General features: G+C 38.9%; 1 protein-coding gene across 1 annotated transcript in view; it reads right to left on the bottom strand.

Moving 5' to 3' along the window:
• Window positions 1-19696, bottom strand: part of LOC124595828 (dihydrolipoyllysine-residue acetyltransferase component of pyruvate dehydrogenase complex, mitochondrial) — a 76551-nt gene that overhangs the window by 20084 nt on the left and 36771 nt on the right. The window contains exon 6 of the mRNA XM_047134726.1: window positions 4961-5154. Coding sequence (XP_046990682.1) covers window positions 4961-5154 — 194 coding nt within the window. The remainder of the gene's footprint in view (window positions 1-4960; window positions 5155-19696) is intronic.

Raw genomic sequence — 19696 nt, 5'->3', positions numbered from 1 at the left:
ATGGACAGTGTCTTGAAAGGAGGATATAAGATGAACATCAACAAAAGCAAAACGAGGATAATGGAATGTAGTCGAATTAAGTCGGGTGATGCTGAGGGAATTAGATTAGGAAATGAGACACTTAAAGTAGTAAAGCTGTTTTGCTATTTGGGGAGCAAAATAGCTGATGATGGTCGAGGATATAAAATGTAGACTGGCAATGGCAAGGAAATCGTTTCTGAAGAAGAGAAATTTGTTAACATCGAGTATAGATTTAAGTGTCAGGAAGTCATTTCTGAAAGTATTTGTATGGAGTGTAGCCATGTATGGAAGTGAAACATGGAAAATAAATAGCTTAGACAAGAAGAGAATAGAAGCTTTCGAAATGTGGTGCTACAGAAGAATGCTGAAGATTAGAGTTCCCTTCTAACTTGTTATAAATTTTCATTCCCATGTATTGATGTCTCTGGGCAAACAGGGAGCTGATATTTGATGGTCAGTCATTTACATATATGAGAAATATGACTGGAACTAGTATGGAGCCTTGTGAAACACCCTGAGATTTTTTTTTTCCAGCCAGAATAATAATTTGCCCCATATTTAAAGAGATGATAACTCTTTGCTTTCTGTTTGATAAGTAGGATTTAAGCGCTGTCCCTAATGCCATACTTTTGAAGTTTGTAAACAAGCAGTGCATGATTTACAGTATTAAACACCTTTGTAAGGTGCAGGAAATTGTGTAATGATTTATTTATTTTCTCAATGACACTTTTCACTGCTTCTATTATGTTTTTTCCTTGTTGAAAACCAAAGTGATTGTTTAGAATTACAGAATATTTTGCAATGAAGTTTTGGATTTGGGCACCAGCAACCTTTTCAAATATTTTAGATATGACTGGGAGAATTGAGACACGACAATTTCCTATGATCTCTCTTGATCCCTTTTTGAAGAGTAGTTTGACTTCAGCATATTTCAGTACCTCTGGGAAACAACCCTCTTCAAAACACTGATTTATTATTTGAGCTAGTGGCTTTGCAATCCTGTTGTATACTGCTTTAATAACTTTGGTGGGTATCCCATCCCAACCTGCCATTTTCTTTTAATACTAGGATTGCACTTTCTACATCCTTCACAGAAACTTTTACAATTTTCTGAAGAGTTCAGAGGTTTCATTTAGGCCAAAGGGATTTATTTTGTTGTGATGATCTGTTACATTTACATCAGACTTTGCTAAATTTATAAAGAATCCATTAAATTACTCTGGTATTTGAGTCAGACTAACAGTAGTGTTTCCTTCAATGTTATTTTTTGAAATTTCTTGGTTACAAGCTTTAACACCTAACTCAGATGCAATGACAGACCATACACCCTTTGTTTATTTTTATGGTTTAACATTATCCCGTTACTTCTCAATTATTTTGCTGCCTTGACAACTCTTTTAAATATAGTTTTTAGGATCTAAAATATTCAGTGAAATCAATATCTTTATTATATTTTAATTCTCTGTGCAGTTGCCTTTTCCTGTTCTGAGAATCCCACTTTAATTTATTTTCACTTTATTGCTGCAGAGTCTAAGTGAAAATGTTTCATTAAAAACACCAAGGAAACTATTTAGGAATTTCTCAAAGTTTTCATCACTTGAGTTACAAGGATCAAATGACAATTTTTTCTCTTTTAGCTTTTTACTTAATATTAGCCCGATTCCTTTGCTAAATGTCCTTATCATAGGGTTTTTACACTTTAAATGTCCCTGTCTGTATGTGGCAACTCAATGAACAATGTACAATGAACTCAAATACATGATTCGAGACAAAATTTACACATCTTCATATAAATAATCAGTTAGAACACTGCCAATACAGATTGCTCACTAACAATTGTCCCTGGTAGATGCAAAGAAATTCAATTTGAAACCATGTTTCTTTACCACGTCAGTTAATCTTTAAGCACAGTGACTATCAAAAGTCATGTCCATATTAAAATCTGCAGTATTAGATTTTTCCCCTCTGTTTTTTCTCTACAAAGGCCATCTAGCATAATCTGAAGCTTAGATAAGACCAGTTCTGTTCTTGACCTCCCTGAGATATGTATGCTTTTATCTTCATTAACAGTTGGCAGCGTGGCACAGTGTCGAATGCTTTACGGAAATCTGGAAAACTTGATGATACAATGTTTCTCTAAATTCCAATGTTCCTCTTTCACAACACACAGCAAAAACACAACTTCACTGCCCTCAAGTACAACGTGATGGCTGTATGAAGCCGAAATGCTGAGTATCTGGAACGGATGAACACACCGATATATGCAAGTAGAACAATAGAGCATTGCCAGATCCGTTGTATGTTGTCAGTCCCTTTACTTTTCTCACACACCTTGTACAGTGAATTGATGGCAAACTGTCAAAAATATATCAGTGAACTGACAATGATGAAAAGTACAGTTCTAGCAACAAGATATAAAATATTTTTTTTTAAAAAATGGTGATGACCTTTCATACATCATTTACACCATGTTAATTTGAAAGACTGGAATTTCCACAACTTTTCTGTCAACAAGATTATGAAGATATCCATCACAAATCAATGTCAGATTTCTGTAAACTGCCCACAGTATCCAATAAATAAATGTATACAATTTACAAACTTATATCTGAATGAAACTGTATGCTAACAGAAAATAAATGCTTGAGAACAACAATGGAATGACCAAAGAAAACCACATAGTATTTAGTGGATAAACAAAGCAGAGATAGGTACATAAATAAGAAACTGATCATAATTCAGTTTTTACTGGAAGAGAATCGGAGGGAAAAACGGAGTGAGGGGAGACAGGGATACAGAGGGGTCGCACATCTAATATCCCACTTACTGTATTATATGTAAGAGGGCAAGCAAATAAAGAACTGTGTTTAAAGAAAGCTGTTGCTAACAGCAGTTGCTGTTACCATCATGTGTCAACATCTGCTTGATGACACAAACACAAACAACCTTGATTCCTAGGACAGTTTGGATCTGTCAGCCCTTTCAATATGTTGTGCTGCTTGGTTAATAATGGGGTAAGAAAAGTGCAACTGTGTTCAGTGATTCAATTATTGCTTGTGAATTGGAAAACGCACGACAAGGTAAAAGTAAAATTTGATGCTGTTTGCACAGGCCCTTCATCATAAATGACAACAACTAAACATAGCTGAAAATTCACTTTTAATAACAATCATTCAGGATTCCCAGCAGATATGCACACCAAAGAAAGCAATGAAAAAAAGTCTGCTACACGATTCCCACAATCAATCCAACATGCATGAAGTAGCAAAGGCTAGGTGTATCAACAGAAATCACAGTTTCTTGCGTGTAAAGTTACCGATAGACAATTTTTAGCACAATGGGTGCAGCTTTAAAATTTAGAGATGAGTTGGCAGTTTGGGCCATTTAAGTGATACTTGAACTCACTCTCATGAATCTTCTTCAAAAAAGGTGACAGCAGTTCCACTGGCCACAAAGCTAAGGCAAAAAAATTTTGGGGACATGAAGGGTGTCATACGCAGCCTTCTTAGAACAGTGAAGGCACTAGAAATGGATTCAGGAGAAGGGTAGTTCAAATCCCTGTCAAGCTATCCAGATTTAGGTTTCCCTGAATCACTTAAGGTGAGTGCTAGTATTCCCCTCCCCCCCTTCCAAGTGGCCACTGCCGATTTCCTTCCTCAATCTGAGCTTGCGCTCTGTCTCTAATCACCTCTGAGCTTGTGCTCTGTCTCTAATCACCTATCACCTTATCATGAACAGGAAGTTAAAACAGAATTTACTTTTCCTTCAGACTTTTTTTTTTTTTAAATGTATCACAGTGAGATTAAGCCCACTTTGACAAGGTAGTGAATGAAACATCACATCCGGTGAAGAAGAAATTATTATTTCATCACGACAATGGTCAGCGCATTGATCTGGGGTTTTTGCTGCAAAATTGCATGAATTGTGTTAGATATTGCTTCTGCATCTCTTGTATCTGCCTATATGCCTCCATCCAATTCCTCCTTGTTTTCAACTATGAAGAAATGGCTTGTAGGTAAAAAATTCTGCTCAAATTAGGCGGTCATCGTCAAGAAAGAAACGTATTTTAGAGAACTGGACAATTAGTGTATATTAGTAAACCCTCGAACTTTTAAAGAATTGAACTCCTACGTATAAAACAGCTTGAAGTGCTTGTTTACTTTACAACTGAGTTAATGTGTTAAATATATGACATTAAGCATTTAAGTGAAAAAAAGTTTGGAAAAGGTTTCAAATTATCCTTAAACTTTGCTGGCAGTTGGTAAGCGTTCTCTTCATGAAATGGTGGATGAACATAGTCAGGATAATTTTCACTCCATTTTAAATGAAAGCTGGTTTTTCCAGCATTTAAATGTTTATGATGTCACATCTCCTGAACTTTAAGTCACACAATGATATAATTTTGCAGGTACAATCAGTGGTATATGGGGACACTGTCTACAAAGTGTGTTGTAAATAGAGTTGGTAGCAAAAAAAGTAATAATCTAAAACACAATGTCTGCTACTGAAGCTTACTGCATAAACACTGAAAATGTAGTAAGCAATGAACTTTTTCCCAGTTACGCAATCTCAAGACCAACAACACAGTTTCTAACTGTAATACTTGTCTTGTTGTGTTAAATTTTTAATATAGGAGTGTAGCTTGTAATGTGTAAATTATGATAAAATTTTAAATTTTTAAATTTGGTCAATATTTACATGAAATATTGAAAATCAAATTTTAGTGCCCCTGGAAGCTGTTAGATAGGCAACTTGCAACCGGTACCTGGTACTGGGCTAATCATTTAGTAACACAGATGCCTAAATTGGACTACGAGGAAACCAAGTAACTCCTAATAACTCCAAGAATGGGTGCAATAACTATTTAATTTATCTATGTTTCAAAAGTGTCTCAACTATGTATCCCACAAGATAAAATTGTACTCAATGTTAAACTTACTCTCTGATGACTGTGTCCATCCATGAAGAGTTTGCTTCTGGAACCTTTTTGCAAGCCAGTGCAGCTGCTTTGATTACAAAATCATTTATACTTAGTTTAATTTTATCCTTTTCTAGTAACGCGTTGAACTGCTTACGAAGCTTAAGGACTTGGTCCAATTCAACGTCCAGGGACAGGTAATAATGAGGAATAGTCTAAAACAAAAAAAAAAAAACAACAAAGAACTCGGTTAATCAAACTGGATCACATGTCTGAAACTAAGGTTCATAATGATTTTTGCACAAAATACAAGTTACCACGTAATGAATGGAACACAGTATTCAAAAACAATATTATGATTGTACAAATAATATTTGGTTCTAAGTAATTGCTGAAACCAATACAAATTATTTTGTCCAAAGCCATCCACTATTGTTAATTCAAAACCACTGAAATCTCAGCAGAGTAAAAATTGTCAAAGATGGAAAGATACCAACCTCGGAACCACACCTGACACTGGTAGATTGACACAACCAGTCTATTTTCTTTGCAGCACGAAACAGCAACACTAATAACAATGCTACCCTGATCTGAAGAGACTGCATGTGATGCCCTCCCAATTCTCTCTTTTATGGAATATCTGTGGTTTTCTCCACACCTGTAATTTCACATGCTGATTCTTGACAGCCTCTTAACAAAATTCTACAAATTGAGAATTGAATACATACGGATGACATTCTAGAAAGTTCTATCTTCCCATTTAACACGAATGAACTTTAAGCACCTTGACAGGTTAAAGCTATGTATTGGATCAGTATTCAAATCTGCAACCTTGCAGAATTAAAATAGGAAAGACTTGTTCTGAGAAATGACTATTTTGCTCAGTCAGTACGAAGCTTTGCTCATGAACCCATATCCATTCGGGCACAGTTAATGTACGTGGCTGTTCCATCACCAGGCAGACAAGACTTGTGAAAGTAGGAAAATCTTAATTGCCCTCCTACAACGAGAAAAGGACTGAACAATGACCAGTTGTTATAATACTCTGCCCCTACTATCTGTAAAAGAAATACCCTACTGCAATATAGCTAACCGACACCTCACTTCAATCCCAGAATCCTTTAAAGTTCTGTGTTTGATCACTAACTCCTGCCATGGATGAGAATTCAAAACTCTTTTCTACACAGACAACATTTAAAGCTACATTTTTAGACTGTATGCCTATAATACTACCTGGGAGCATAACATCCTTACAGCTTCTCAGGTAGAGCTTACTTTCGAGATGGCTTTGCGGGTAACGAGTGAGTGACACCTTATCAGTCAAAAGACTGGGGTACATCAGGAATAAGTTTTAAGTGCTACAATAATAGCAAGTAATGACTTTCTTTGTGGACAGCTATTTTCTGCTCCTCTTCAAAGCCTCACAACAGTTAACTAGCTGTGGGGTTTGGAGGAGTGGAGAGGAAGTACTAGCTTTACAGTGTACATGCTTTATAACAATTTGTTTTTCCTAGCATATTGGTAGTCAGCTGTGAACTTTATTAGCGTCTTGTGCCTGTAGGTCAGTTGACAGTAGCAGTTTGATGTTATGTTGTTTGTTAGCAGAGAAATGATGAATACAAAAATAACTACAGAACAATGTGTATTTGTTTTGCACACATGGTGGAAATATGCCCTTAATTACAGTGGTGTTTGGAACTGTGCAACCTCTATCTTCACACAGTATTCACAAATTAAATTTGAGATTTGAAGAGACTGGGTCAGTAGCAAAGCTTCCTGAGTCAGGTAGGCCAAAGTCTGTTACTTCAGAACAGATTGTAATGTTACCACACTTTTTTTTTTCCTTTTTTGTAACCACCCACTAAAACACAAAGAAAATTGCCCTAGGAGCATGGAATTGCATGAACAAACCTAAGGATTCAAAAAAAGTTGAAATTTAAACCATATAGGTTACTTCACATCAAGACCCAAACGAAGATGACATGAACGAGCATATGGAATTCAATGACTTTTACACAATCCGACAAAAAGCGTATCCCAAATTTTACAAAAGCATTGGAGCAACAAAGTGACTTTTGAAGTGAATGGAAAAAGAAATGCAAATTTCTGTATCAAGTGAGATTATACAAATTCCCATGTCGCAGTGGCAACAGAATTCAGTTCTCCTGGTGTAAGTGTTTGGCAACGATTTTCAGCGTAGGGCAAATTAGGCTTTTTTTTTTTTTTAAACAGTACTGTCAGTTCTGTAAATTACCTACATATGCTTCAAGAAATGTTATTAGAACTGGACAATAGGCCACTTTTTGAACATCTGCAGAGAGTTAAGGGAAATCTGATATGGCAACAAGATGCAGCAACCCCACATTTTGGAGTTAATTGTGAGAGAAATTCTAAATGAAAGCTTTGATGAATGTATTGGCAGATGATGCACTACTGAGTGGCATCCACGAGCCCCAGGTATCACATCCATAAATTTTTCTGTCTGAGGTACACTAAAAAATGAGGTTTACTCTGTCAAGATACGTGATGTTGAGCATTTGGAAGAACGAAAGAAATCAAAATGTGAAAACCTACAGTTCCAGAAGGTTTGTGTGAAAATTTGTAAATCAATATATATTGATCTGTTGATAATAAATTTGTACTCTCATCTGTTCAGTATTAATGCACCAAACACTTTTGACAATTGACTTACGGCCCCCTCTGTACTTAAAATACAGGTCACAGGTCTTAATTCCTAGGAAACAAGTTTCTGGGCTTTACTTTCAATGATATACAAATATGGTTGCATTGTGTAAAGTAAGTAAAGACCTAAGGTTTAAGGCACTAAATATTCATCAGTGCTTTAGCAAAAGGCCTAGCAAGTAGAAGAAGAAAGTGTGCAGACTCTCCATGTGTTGACACAGGTAGCATAGAACAGGTGGCATACCTGTGAATTATGAACAGCAATGTCATTTGAGACTCAAGTTGACGCGATTTTATTGTATGGGAATGTGTGTTGCTATTGTCCATGCTGATTTCTTGAGTTTGTTCACTGTGATGTGAGTACATTGAAGAATTTAAGACTGGTGATAACGTGGTGATACGAATTATATATACTCATATTTAAAGATGAAGAACAAAAAATGCTCATGTGTTTCATTCCAGAATGCAGATTTGGCTACAGAGAAAGATTATTTTTTATATCTCCAAAAAAATGAAGTAAAGCAGGCTTGTTTATCATTATCTGTAACCAAGATGACATTCCAAGGCGGAAAGCAAGGAGCTGTTTCTCATTTATTTCCCTATTTATTCAAATACATATCAAAAAATAGTCCAGATAAGCTGAAAGTTTGGACGCCTGATTTAGAGCATGTTCCGCAACTATGTACTGGACAGTTCCATGTTTGTTCATGAATTCAGCCGATTTGGTCATTCCGTTTGTAAGATTAATTTTCTTCATTTAATGGGCCCAATTATCTACCAGCAAAGAAGGGAAAGCAGAAAGGTGGAAGGAGTATATAGAGGGTCTATACAGGGGCGATAGCTAACACTTTGTTTAAAAATCATGAAAGAAGGTTGTTTACATGGAAGAACCATGGAGATACTAAAAGGTATCAGATAGATTATATAATGGTAAGACAGAGATTTAGGAACCAGGTTTTAAATTGTAAGACATTTCCAGGGGCAGATGTAGACTCTGACCACAATCTATTGGTTATTAACTGTAGATTAAAACTGAAGAAACTGCAAAAACGTGGGAATTTAAGGAGATAGGACTTGGATAAACTGAAAGAACCAGAGGTCGTACAGAGTTTCAGGGAGAGCATAAGGGAACAACTGACAGGAATGGGGGAAAGAAATACAGTAGAAGAAGAATGGGTAACTTTGAGGAATGAAATAGTGAAGGCAGCAGAGGATCAAACAGGTAAGAAGACGAGGGCTAGTAGAAACCCTTGGGTAACAGAAGAAATATTGAATTGATGAAAGGAAAAAATATAAAAATGCAGTAAATGAAGCAGGAAAAAAGGAATACAAACGTCTCAAAAATGAGATCGACAGGAAGTGCAAAATGGCTAAGCAGGGATGGCTAGAGGACAAATGTAAGGAGGTAGAGGCTTATCTCACTAGGGGTAAGATAGATACTGTGTATAGGAAAATTAAAGAGACCTCTGGAGAAAGGAGAACCACTTGCATGAATATCAAGAGCTTTGATGGAAACCCAGTTCGAAGCAAAGAAGGGAAAGCAGAAAGGTGGAAGGAGTATATATAGATGGTCTATACAAGGGCGATGTACTTGAGGACAATATTATGGAAATGGAAGAGGATGTAGACGAAGATGAAATGGGAGATGTGATATTGAGTGAAGAGTTTGACAGAGCACTGAAAGACCTGAGTCAAAACAAGGCCGCGGGAGTAGACAACATTCCATTAGAACTACCGACAGCCTCAGGAGAGCCATTCCTGACGAAACTCTACCATCTGGTGAGCAAGATGTATGAAACAGGCGAAATACCCTCAGACTTCAAGAAGAATATAGTAATTCCAATTCCAAAGAAAGCAGGTGTTGACAAATGTGAAAATTACCGAACTATCAGTTTAATAAGTCACGGCTGCAAAATACTAACGCGGATTCTTTACAGACGAATGGAAAAACTAGTAGAAGCCGACCTCGGGGAAGATCAGTTTGGATTCCGTAGAAATGTTGGGACACCTGAGGCAATACTGATCCTACGACTTATCTTAGAAGCTAGATTAAGGAAAGGCAAACCTACATTTCTAGCATTTGTAGACTTAGAGAAAGCTTTTGACAATGTTGACTGGAATACGCTCTTTCAAATTCTGAAGGTGGCAAGGGTAAAATACAGGGAGTGAAAGGCTATTTACAATTTGTACAGAAACCAGGTGGCAGTTATATGAGTCGAGGGGCATGAAAGGGAAGCAGTGGTTGGGAAGGGAGTGAGACAGGGTTGTAGTCTCTCCCCGATGTTTTCAATCTGTATATTGAGCAAGCCGTGAAGGAAACAAAAGAAAAATTTGGAGTAGCTATTAAAATCCATGGAGAAGAAATAAAAACTTCGAGGTTCGCCGATGACATTGTAATTCTGTCAGAGACAGCAAAGGACTTGGAAGAGCAGTTGAATGGAATGGATAGTGTCTTGAAAGGAGGTTATAACATGAACATCAACAAAAGCAAAACGAGGATAATGGAATGTAGTCGAATTAAGTCGGGTGATGCTGAGGGAATTAGATTAGGAAATGAGACACTTAAAGTAGTAAAGGAGTTTTGCTATTTGGGGAGCAAAATAGCTGATGATGGTCGAAGTAGAGAGGATATAAAATGTAGACTGGCAATGGCAAGGAAAGTGTTTCTGAAGAAGAGAAATTTGTTAACATCGAGTATTGATTTAAGTGTCAGGAAGTCGTTTCTGAAAGTATTTGTATGGAGTGTAGCCATGTATGGAAGTGAAACATGGACGATAAATAGTTTGGACAAGAAGAGAATAAAAGCTTTCGAAATGTGGTGCTACAGAAGAATGCTGAAGATTAGACGGGTAGATCACATAACTAATGAGGAAGTATTGAATAGGATTGGGGAGAAGTTTGTGGCACAACTTGACTAGAAGAAGGGATCGGTTGGTAGGACATGTGTTGGGGCATCAAGGGATCACCAATTTAGTATTGGAGGGCAGCGTGGAGGGTAAAAATCGTAGGGGGAGACCAAGAGACGAATACACTAAGCAGATTCAGAAGGATGTAGGTTGCAGTAGGTACTGGGAGATGAGGAAGTTTGCACAGGATAGAGTAGCATGGAGAGCTGCATCAAACCAGTCTCAGGACTGAAGACCACAACAACAACAACAACATCAAAAAATAATTCACAAAATAAAACACTCATGAAAAAGCTGTGCTAAACAAAACACTGAACAAGAAGTTGCAAGGAAAATGTACAGAATGAATTAGTAATCGACCCAGTAGTAATTTCATTAAAAAGAATACTGACCCGTGAGAAACAAAGTTGTGTGATTATGTAATACATTAAGAACAGCAAATGCCAAACTCAATCTACTATGAAAGTAGCAGTAGTTTAGCTGGTTGTTTAGCAGACATCTTCATTAACAACCTACAGAATAAATACTTTAAGGAACAATTCCTTCTGAGTATGAAAATACTTTTTTATTGCAGACATGTCAAACATATTTTTGTTATATCTGACAGCCCTTTTTTTTTTTAAGCCCATATGGGGAAGAATTTTGCAGTCTGTATCCTAAGTTTGTTTTTATGCATGAAATTGTAAGACCTAATCACTTTATCATCTTGAATTAAACTGCTGGTTGGTAGAGCGGGGGGTATATGCAGACAAAGAAAAAAAATTCCCAGATTTTCCAGTTAAAAATACACTTTCTCCCGGGTGAAAACATACTTTTTCCCTTTTAACTGACAGTATATGTTCTCTGCGAACTGTATAACTTATCAGTCCTTTGAATGGTTATGGTTTTATACCCAGGTGTAGAATTTCCCGGCGCCTTAGAAAACGAAACACAGGGAAAGAAACACGTTTTGGAAAGGTCTTTGACGTGCAGCAACATGTACGCTGCAAATTTTTGTATTACAGAAGTATAAATTCAAATTCCACCAAACACCGCATGTTACTTTACAAAGCATTGAAATCGAGATTGCGATGTGCTTTTGTAAGCCAGTCATAGCTCATGTCATGCGATCTTACCAGCCGATGACTGCGGGTATTCAGAGCTTAGGACACGTGATGTAGTCAGGCAATAGCAACACCACTTAAGTAGCGCGAACACACAAACAGGAAAAGTTAATGGTTTAAATTAATATATATAGTGTTGCTAAAAGAAAAGCAAAGCTTTCACATACAATATTGGTCTCTAAGGTCAATATGCTGCAAGAGAAGTTAAGCTTTCACATATAATGTTTTAAGATATATCACGTAAATGTGCCAGTAAAATTTTTAATAACAACATACAAGTCGGATCTTCTGGGCTCGAAATTCATCTAAATGGCTCGTCATCAAAGAGTTCATTTTTAAATGAGAGTCAAACGCTCTGTGACTTAAGAAATTCATCGTACATTCTCGCACACAGTTCAACTTGCGTAAAAAGATATTTACTTTGACAGTAACGCTTTTCAAGCCACCATTCAGAATATTTTCCCGCGACCTGTTAGAAATAGGTTTGTTTCCGCAGTTGCCAGAGAGCGCCAGATGACAGGCGTCACCGCGCTTACGCAGCTACGATGTCGTAGCTGTTGTATGTGTAAAACATTAAAAGATCTTACATTATGTTATAAAAGAAACAAGACATCAGAAGATACTCTGAGAGCATCAGAATTTCGTGACCCATACTAAAATGTGCACATTTAAAGTGCATATTTGAAGTGCACATTCGTATGTCCAGATTCCCAGTGAAGTAGCCACGACCTGCTATTAAGCTTTTCAATGTGGTTTTCGGGATGTAAACTTTCTTGGAGAACCAGTACTGTCTTACCTCATGTTTGGTTGTTTATTACGGCATAATGCCATACGCGCTAGAAGTTGAAAACGTGCACTTGAAATGTGGAATAAAACACTTCGTTTCAAATATATTGTCTGCCTCAGCGGAAAAGATTAATAAAAGAAAATTTCTTTAGCAAACTGACAAAAACAACTTCATTGTTCTGCAAGGCAATAAATGCTTGACTGTCACAAAGGTGGAAATAAAATAAAATCTGAAACTAATAACACATTTTAGCCTTCTGTAATTATGTGAAGTATTTTAATTCACTTGATGGCTCCCAGCCACAAAAATCTGTTTTGTTTTCATATGATGTGAGAGCTGAAACTACATGTAAACGGGGGTCATGTGGAGACTACCCATTTCCCCACAGTAAGTCAGACTGCTCTGCGCATCAGTTCCAGATCTATGATATTTCCGATCCGGGGCAATACTAGATGATTCTGTAACTATTCCTGCCAATGTCAAAGCTTATTCACCGGTTAACGTCACTAACTCCGCCAGAATCACCGGTTAGGCGTTGTTACATTTCGTACAACACGTTTTCTGCGCTACTTCCAAAATAGAACTTTAAAGAGGCTGCTAGACGGGGACTGTACAACTGGCCCTTACTAGTATAGCGATCTGGCCAAAAATTTTCTGTTAAAATTTCATTTTCTTGGATACACTGAGAAGGTAATGCATCATCTTTATTACCTGTTATTCATTTATTTTCGCTGTGGTAGTCTGAATCTATGTATTTCTCTAGTAATTATAACAACGCTCACCATTGTCAAACCCAATCAACAAAACAATCAGCCAGCAGTTGGCATTCATCCCTTCAACTTATGATTCATTCAGAAATCAACTTAGAATGTGTTCAAAAATGTTAAAAAAACCAACAGAGATGGGTTTCAAAGTCATAAAAAAAAAGCTTGTGTCTGTATATGTGTGTGTGTGTGTGTGTGTGTGTGTGTGTGTGTGTGTGTGTGTGTGTGTGTGCGCGCGTGCGCGAGCGAGCGAGCGAGTGTATACCCGTCCTTTTTTCCCCCTAAGGTAAGTCTTTCCGCTCCCGGGATTGGAATGAATCCTTACCCTCTCCCTTAAAACCCACTTCCTTTCGTCTTTCCCTCTCCTTCACTCTTTCCTGATGAGGCAACAGTTTGTTGCGAAAGCTTGAATTTTGTGAGTATGTTTGTGTTTGTTTGTGTGTCTGTCGACCTGCCAGCACTTTCATTTGGTAAGTCACATCATCTTTGTTTTTAGATATATATTTCCTACGTGGAATGTTTCCCTCTATTATAATCATATGAATAATTGATAGACTAACATGCGTTGGATGCTAGGCGCTTTGTGTAACAAGGTTTCGTTCCCTCCAGAATATGAATTTGTGTGTTCTCAGGTCCCACTGTAGCCACAACCTCAGAAATCACAACACATTCACATGACATAGCCAAATATATGCGACAATGAAGATATAATTTTCACAGCTCTCTTATTAGGATGACAACAGTGACGACACCACAGACAACAGCAAAGAAAACAGTCAGAGAAGACAAAAATTAATGTAAACCATTTCATTTTGACACCTTTGTTGAGCCATACTTAGCGCCTTTTGGCATTTGGCCACTTGTAGCACTAGTTGCCACTGTCATTCATTTTGCATTGCTCAAATGTTTTTAGTGTAAACACAGTGCCAATAACATATTTTTTTCATGCTGAGCAAAACGTGTTTTGAGACTTTATTCTTGTTGTCGAGTGCAATATTTACATTTGTATTTTTTGTGATGTTACACAAACAAACAATGTGAATGATAGTTCCCATTTGTGTGGTTTTCAACATAACTGAGGAGGCAGGATACCTGATAACCTCAAACAGACAACTACAGTGCATGAGATGCAGACTAACATGTTCAAACACCACTCAAAATACTTATGTACATATTTGCACTTGACAACGAGAAAAAATTCTCGAAACACATCATGCATGAAAAAATTTGTAACTTGTGCAGTATTTCATTATTTAAATAATGAATGACAGCTGCAGGCTTTCAAAAACATCAGTCTTGATGTATGAAATTGAGCCAAACATTCCTACTTCCCAGACAGTTATCAGTTATAGTTACATCAGCGTTTTTTTGTTGGGTAATAAATCTTTATTAGACAGTAAACATGTCCCTGCCAAGTCTTTTGATGACTTTTCTGTACATATATCATATATGCAATGGGGTATCCTATAGGTAACTTTTAAAGTTTAAAACGTTATTTACCACACTTTACATTTTCTCGTATTTTACACCATTTTTTTAAGTCCCTTGAAAATTGTCACTCTGCAGCGGAGTGTGCGCTGAGATGAAACTTCCTGGCAGATTAAAACTGTGTGCCAGACCGAGACTCGAACTTGAGACCTCTGCCTTTCGCAGGCAAGTGCTCTATGATCTGAGCTACCCAAGCACGACTTACGCCCTGTCCTCACAGCTTTACTTCTGCCAGTAACTCTCTGCAATATCCTTTCTTCCAGCAGTTCTCGTTCTGCAAGATTTGCAGGAGAGCTTCTGTGAAGTTTGGAAAGTAGGAGACGAGGTACTGGTGGAAGTAAAGCTGTGAGGATGGGGTGTTAGTCGTGCTTGGGTAGCTCAGAGGGTAGAGCACTTGCCTGCTATTGGTCCCGAGTTCGAGTCTCGGTCCGGCACACAGTTTTAATCTGTCAGGAAGTTTCGTATTGGGTTAAACAATGTTTGATTGGTCACTAAAAACTAAATTTTTTGTTACCATGATGTCCGCCTTGTCAAAATTTAGGTAGTTTTCTTTCTTCTTTTTTTGTGACTGGTCTGTCTGCTCCTGACTTTGCTGCCTTTGTCTCTACCACTGTGGCTTAGTGTTTAGTTTTCCCATTACCCCAAAATTTTTAAAGACTGCGTTTTTTTACTTCCTCCCCCCCTCCCTCCATGTGTTTACTATCTCCAATCATTTCCCCTCTTACCCCTCCCCTACTCCTGTTCATTTAGATTGATATTTTGGTCCATTGTTAGCAGTTCACTGAAACACTTGCCACTAGTTCACCTACTTTCAAACTTTTTAAAAGTATTTTTATTCTATTCCATAATTTTTAACTGACTTTGATCAGCATTTACTTTATTTCAACCCAATTTTTCTATCAGGACCGCCACTCGGTGCTTTCATTAAGTTTTGTTTTCACGTCTGTCTACTGTGTGATCCAGTCACTTCAGCATATAAGTTGTCTGGAGCTGCATTTGTTTACCACTGTGATACCTGGCTGTGATTGCTAACCTATCTTCGCACTGCATATCGCCATGGTTCAGTGAGTTTCGTTCTTTGTTCCTAATCCTACACTCACATAGGCTTTCCTCAATCTATATTTGACAATTGAGGTTTTCACTTTAATGCCATCAGACCAAAGGCTCCTAAATATGACTAATGCAGCCTTTACTGTTCAAAGCAAGTGAATCACTTTACCTTTCGGCTTCAGCTTAGCTATCCAATCAATCAGTGCTAGAAAGGTTTTTGTATAAACTTATGTAACAAAATAGTTGTTACTACTTACAGATAATCTGAAAAAAGCGCTAACTGCGCGAACCACATCACTGTTAATAAAACACTTGCAACAAAGACTTCTTTCTATTTCTGGAATTCTGATTCAAAGATTGTGGTTCTCTGCATAGGTATCAGCCTTTATAAGTGTGTTTTGTTAGTCACACCAATTTTTGGCTTGCTTTATTCATTTTGGCTTTTGGCTTCCCAGTACTTGTATCAGCACCTTAATTTGTGCTATACAACTCACTTGTTGCTTTTGATACCGCCTTCTGGATTTTTCTATTAGTATAGATTTCTGGCTTTCTGTATTGGTATTAGTCTTTTTACTTGAGTTATACAGTGCGTCCCAAAACTATTTGCTTAAATTAATACAGGAGGTAGAGAACATGGAAACAAATATATTTAGTTACGGTATATATGGCCCTGAGGACAAATTCTGAGGCTAGGGATGATCTACACAGAATGTCATTTAGCAAGCTTATTACAGCAGTGGCATTCATGGGAAGTGCTCGAATGTGCGACCTTTGGCATGCAATATATTATTGGACAATTGAGGGTTACATCTATTCGAAGATTACTGGCACGTCTGCAATGGTATCAGCAGTGACGGGAATTATAGCAATGAGGTCTTGTTCTGTTTTCACAATGATTTCATATGCATATGCCCCCAGAGGAAGAAATCCAGACACATCAGGTGACGTGACCTCGACAGCCAGGCCACAGGACCACCTCGGTCGATCCATCAATTACCGAAGGTGACTCTCAGATGATTTCGAGGAGTAGGAGGGAGGAGGAGGAGATTAATGTTTAACATCCCATTGACAAAAAGGTAATTAGAGAACGAGCAAAGGAGCACATGCTTGGATTGGGAAATGATGATGAAGGAAATCGACCATACCCTTTCAAAGAAACCATCCTGGCATTTGCTTTAAGCGATTTGGGGGAATCACAGAAGATTCAAATCAGGATGGCTGGATCCGGGTTTGAACCGCTGTCCTCCCAAATGCAAGTCTGCAGTGCTAACCACTGTGCCACCTCGCTCAGTCATACGATTCCTTACAGAAATGCTAAAATGGGCTGTTGCTCCATTGTGCTGGAAGCACACACTGTCAAACATTCAGAGGTACATCCTCTATCAGTGCTGGCAACACGTTCCACAGAGGTGCAATTGAGGTGGAATGATCACCAAGAACGTCGGCCCACACATTAACACTGAATTGCTCTTGATGAGCATGAAGTTACCGTATTTACTCGAATCTAAGCCGCACCTGAAAAATGAGATTCGAAATCAAGGAAAAATAATTTTCCCGAATCTAAGCCGCACCTGAAATTTGAGACTCTAAATTCAAGGGGAGAGAAAAGTTTTAGGCCGCACTTCCAAATCGAAACAAAGTTGGTCCATTGTAATACGAGACACAATTTAGGTCAAATGAATGATGATACAGCTACAGTAGTTTGGTTTGAGTCGTAAGCTTAGCAGTTAAGCTTTACCAGATAGCCATTGTTATGCGTCAGGCGCTCCGTCCATATTTATACGGGTACCCTTCCTTTTTCATGTGCTTCGTCTGGTTTGAATTGATTGCTTATTTTTCTTTGGTCTGATAAGTGCCGTTCTCTTTGTTTTAGGTGTTTACGTCACTAAGCTGAAAATGCATTACTGTACTGTGTCATGCATTGTTTGTCGCATTCTAATAATGTGTGTTTACGACATGTCGCCGCTTGCGGCATGGCTTGCTTTTGTGCACGCTACCGCCACTTACAATTAAAAAACAAAAGAGAGGAATCGTTTCATTAGCAAAACAATGGTAAGAGACTGTTATTTGTTGTTACTTACACTGCTGCTTTCTTCGATAATGATCAACAAGAACCAAATAATAGACTGCGTATGATAGAAGATGTTCTGAACGAGAGTTTATAGAAAATTTTTCTCCGTTTGAAAATCTTTGCAGACACCTCTTTAGTACATTACATTCTGCACAGAAATTAAAAGTCATCTTAGATTTAAAAATCTAGTCAACTCTCGTGCTTCATTTCTGACTGTAGGGCGCACAACTTCAATGGTCATTAGCGCCCAGACTACGTTAGGAATGCACCGCGAGGCACAAGCTTAAAACAGCAACTAAAAGGGAAAACACGATAAAAGACAGACTGACAGGCATAGGATTAAAAAAACAGCATAATCAAATGTCCTTAGAGAGGTTTGTCAAGTTGATAAAACGAAGAACGCGAGCAGCTGCTCCCGGGTCATCCGCTAAAATGGCATCTAGAGTACATGGCAGGCCAAGATCAAGACGCAGTGTATTAAAATCCGGACAGGATGTTAAAATGTGGCGGACTGTCAGCAATTGCCCACATGGGCAGAACGGCGCCAGCGCAGCCGTCAGCAGATGGCGATGGCTGAACCGGCAGTGTCCAATTCATAACCGAGCCAAAACGACCTCCTCCCGCCGAGAAGGGCGTGAGGACGTCGTCCAAGCCGCGGGAAGAGGTTTCAAGGCCCGAAGCTTGTTGTCCGTAAGTGCAGCCCAATCGGCATGCCACAGTGATAAAATGCGCCGACAAATGACCCTGCTACAATCTGATGAAGGGACACAACAAGAAGCTGTCCGAGGCTGCTGGATCGCAGCCTTGGCCGCGGCATCTGCAGATTCGTTCCCAGGGATACCGACATGGCCAGGAACCCACATAAAGCTAACCGGAGAACCGTCGTCCACCAGCTGCTGAAGAGAGCGTTGGATCCGGTGCACGAAAGGGTGAACCGGATACGGATCACTGAGGCTCTGGATGGCGCTCAGGGAATCGGGGCAGATGTAAAGAACAGCCTGGTAGAGGGCAAAGAGCTCAGCTGTGAAGACCGAACAATGGCCATGGAGCCGGTATTTGAAACTTTGTGCCCCGACAATAAAAGAACACCCGACCCCGTCATTGGTCTTAGAGCCATCTGTATAAATGAAAGTCATATTAATGAACTTCGAATGAAGTTCGACAAAACGGGAGTGGTATACCGAACCGGGGGTAACCTCCTTCGGGAGCGAGCTGAGGTCAAGGTGAACGCAAACCTGAGCCTGGAGCTAAGGTGGCGCTTGGCTCTCGCCCACTCGAAAGGTTGCAGGAAGTGAAAAATCAAGGTGTTGAAGGAGGCGACGAAAGCGAACTCCAGGGGGTAGCAGGGCAGAGACATACAACCCGTATTGACGGTCGAGAGAGTCGTCAAAAAAGGAACGATAAGACGGGTGGTCGGGCATTGACAGTAGCCAACAGGCATACCGACAAAGCAGTATATCGCGCTGGTAGTGGCAATTCACCGGCTTCAGCATGAAGACTCTCGACGGGACTAGTACAAAACGCTCCGATCGCAAGACGTAAACCCCGATGTTGTATGGGGTTGAGGCGGCGTAAGATAGACGGCCGTGCAGAGGAGTATACGAAGCTCCCATAATCCAGCTTGGAGCGGACGATCGACCGATATAGGCGAAGTAGGACAGTTCGATCTGCTCCCCACGACATACCACTGAGAACACGGAGGTCATTTAGAGAACGGGTACAACGGGCAGCCAAATATGACACATGTGGAGACCAGCTAAATTTCCTGTCAAATGTAAGATCTAAAAATTTTGTTGTCTCCACGAATGGGAGAGCAACGGGACCGAGTCGTAAGGACGGTGGGAGAAACTCTTTGTAGCACCAGAAGTTAATACAGACCGTCTTCTCGGCAGAAAAACGGAAGCCA

Source organism: Schistocerca americana, chromosome 2 (assembly GCF_021461395.2).
Source record: "Schistocerca americana isolate TAMUIC-IGC-003095 chromosome 2, iqSchAmer2.1, whole genome shotgun sequence".
Classification (NCBI taxonomy): Eukaryota; Metazoa; Arthropoda; class Insecta; order Orthoptera; family Acrididae; genus Schistocerca; species Schistocerca americana.
Note: the sequence above shows the minus strand (reverse complement) of the source record. Positions and strands in the feature narration are given on the sequence as shown.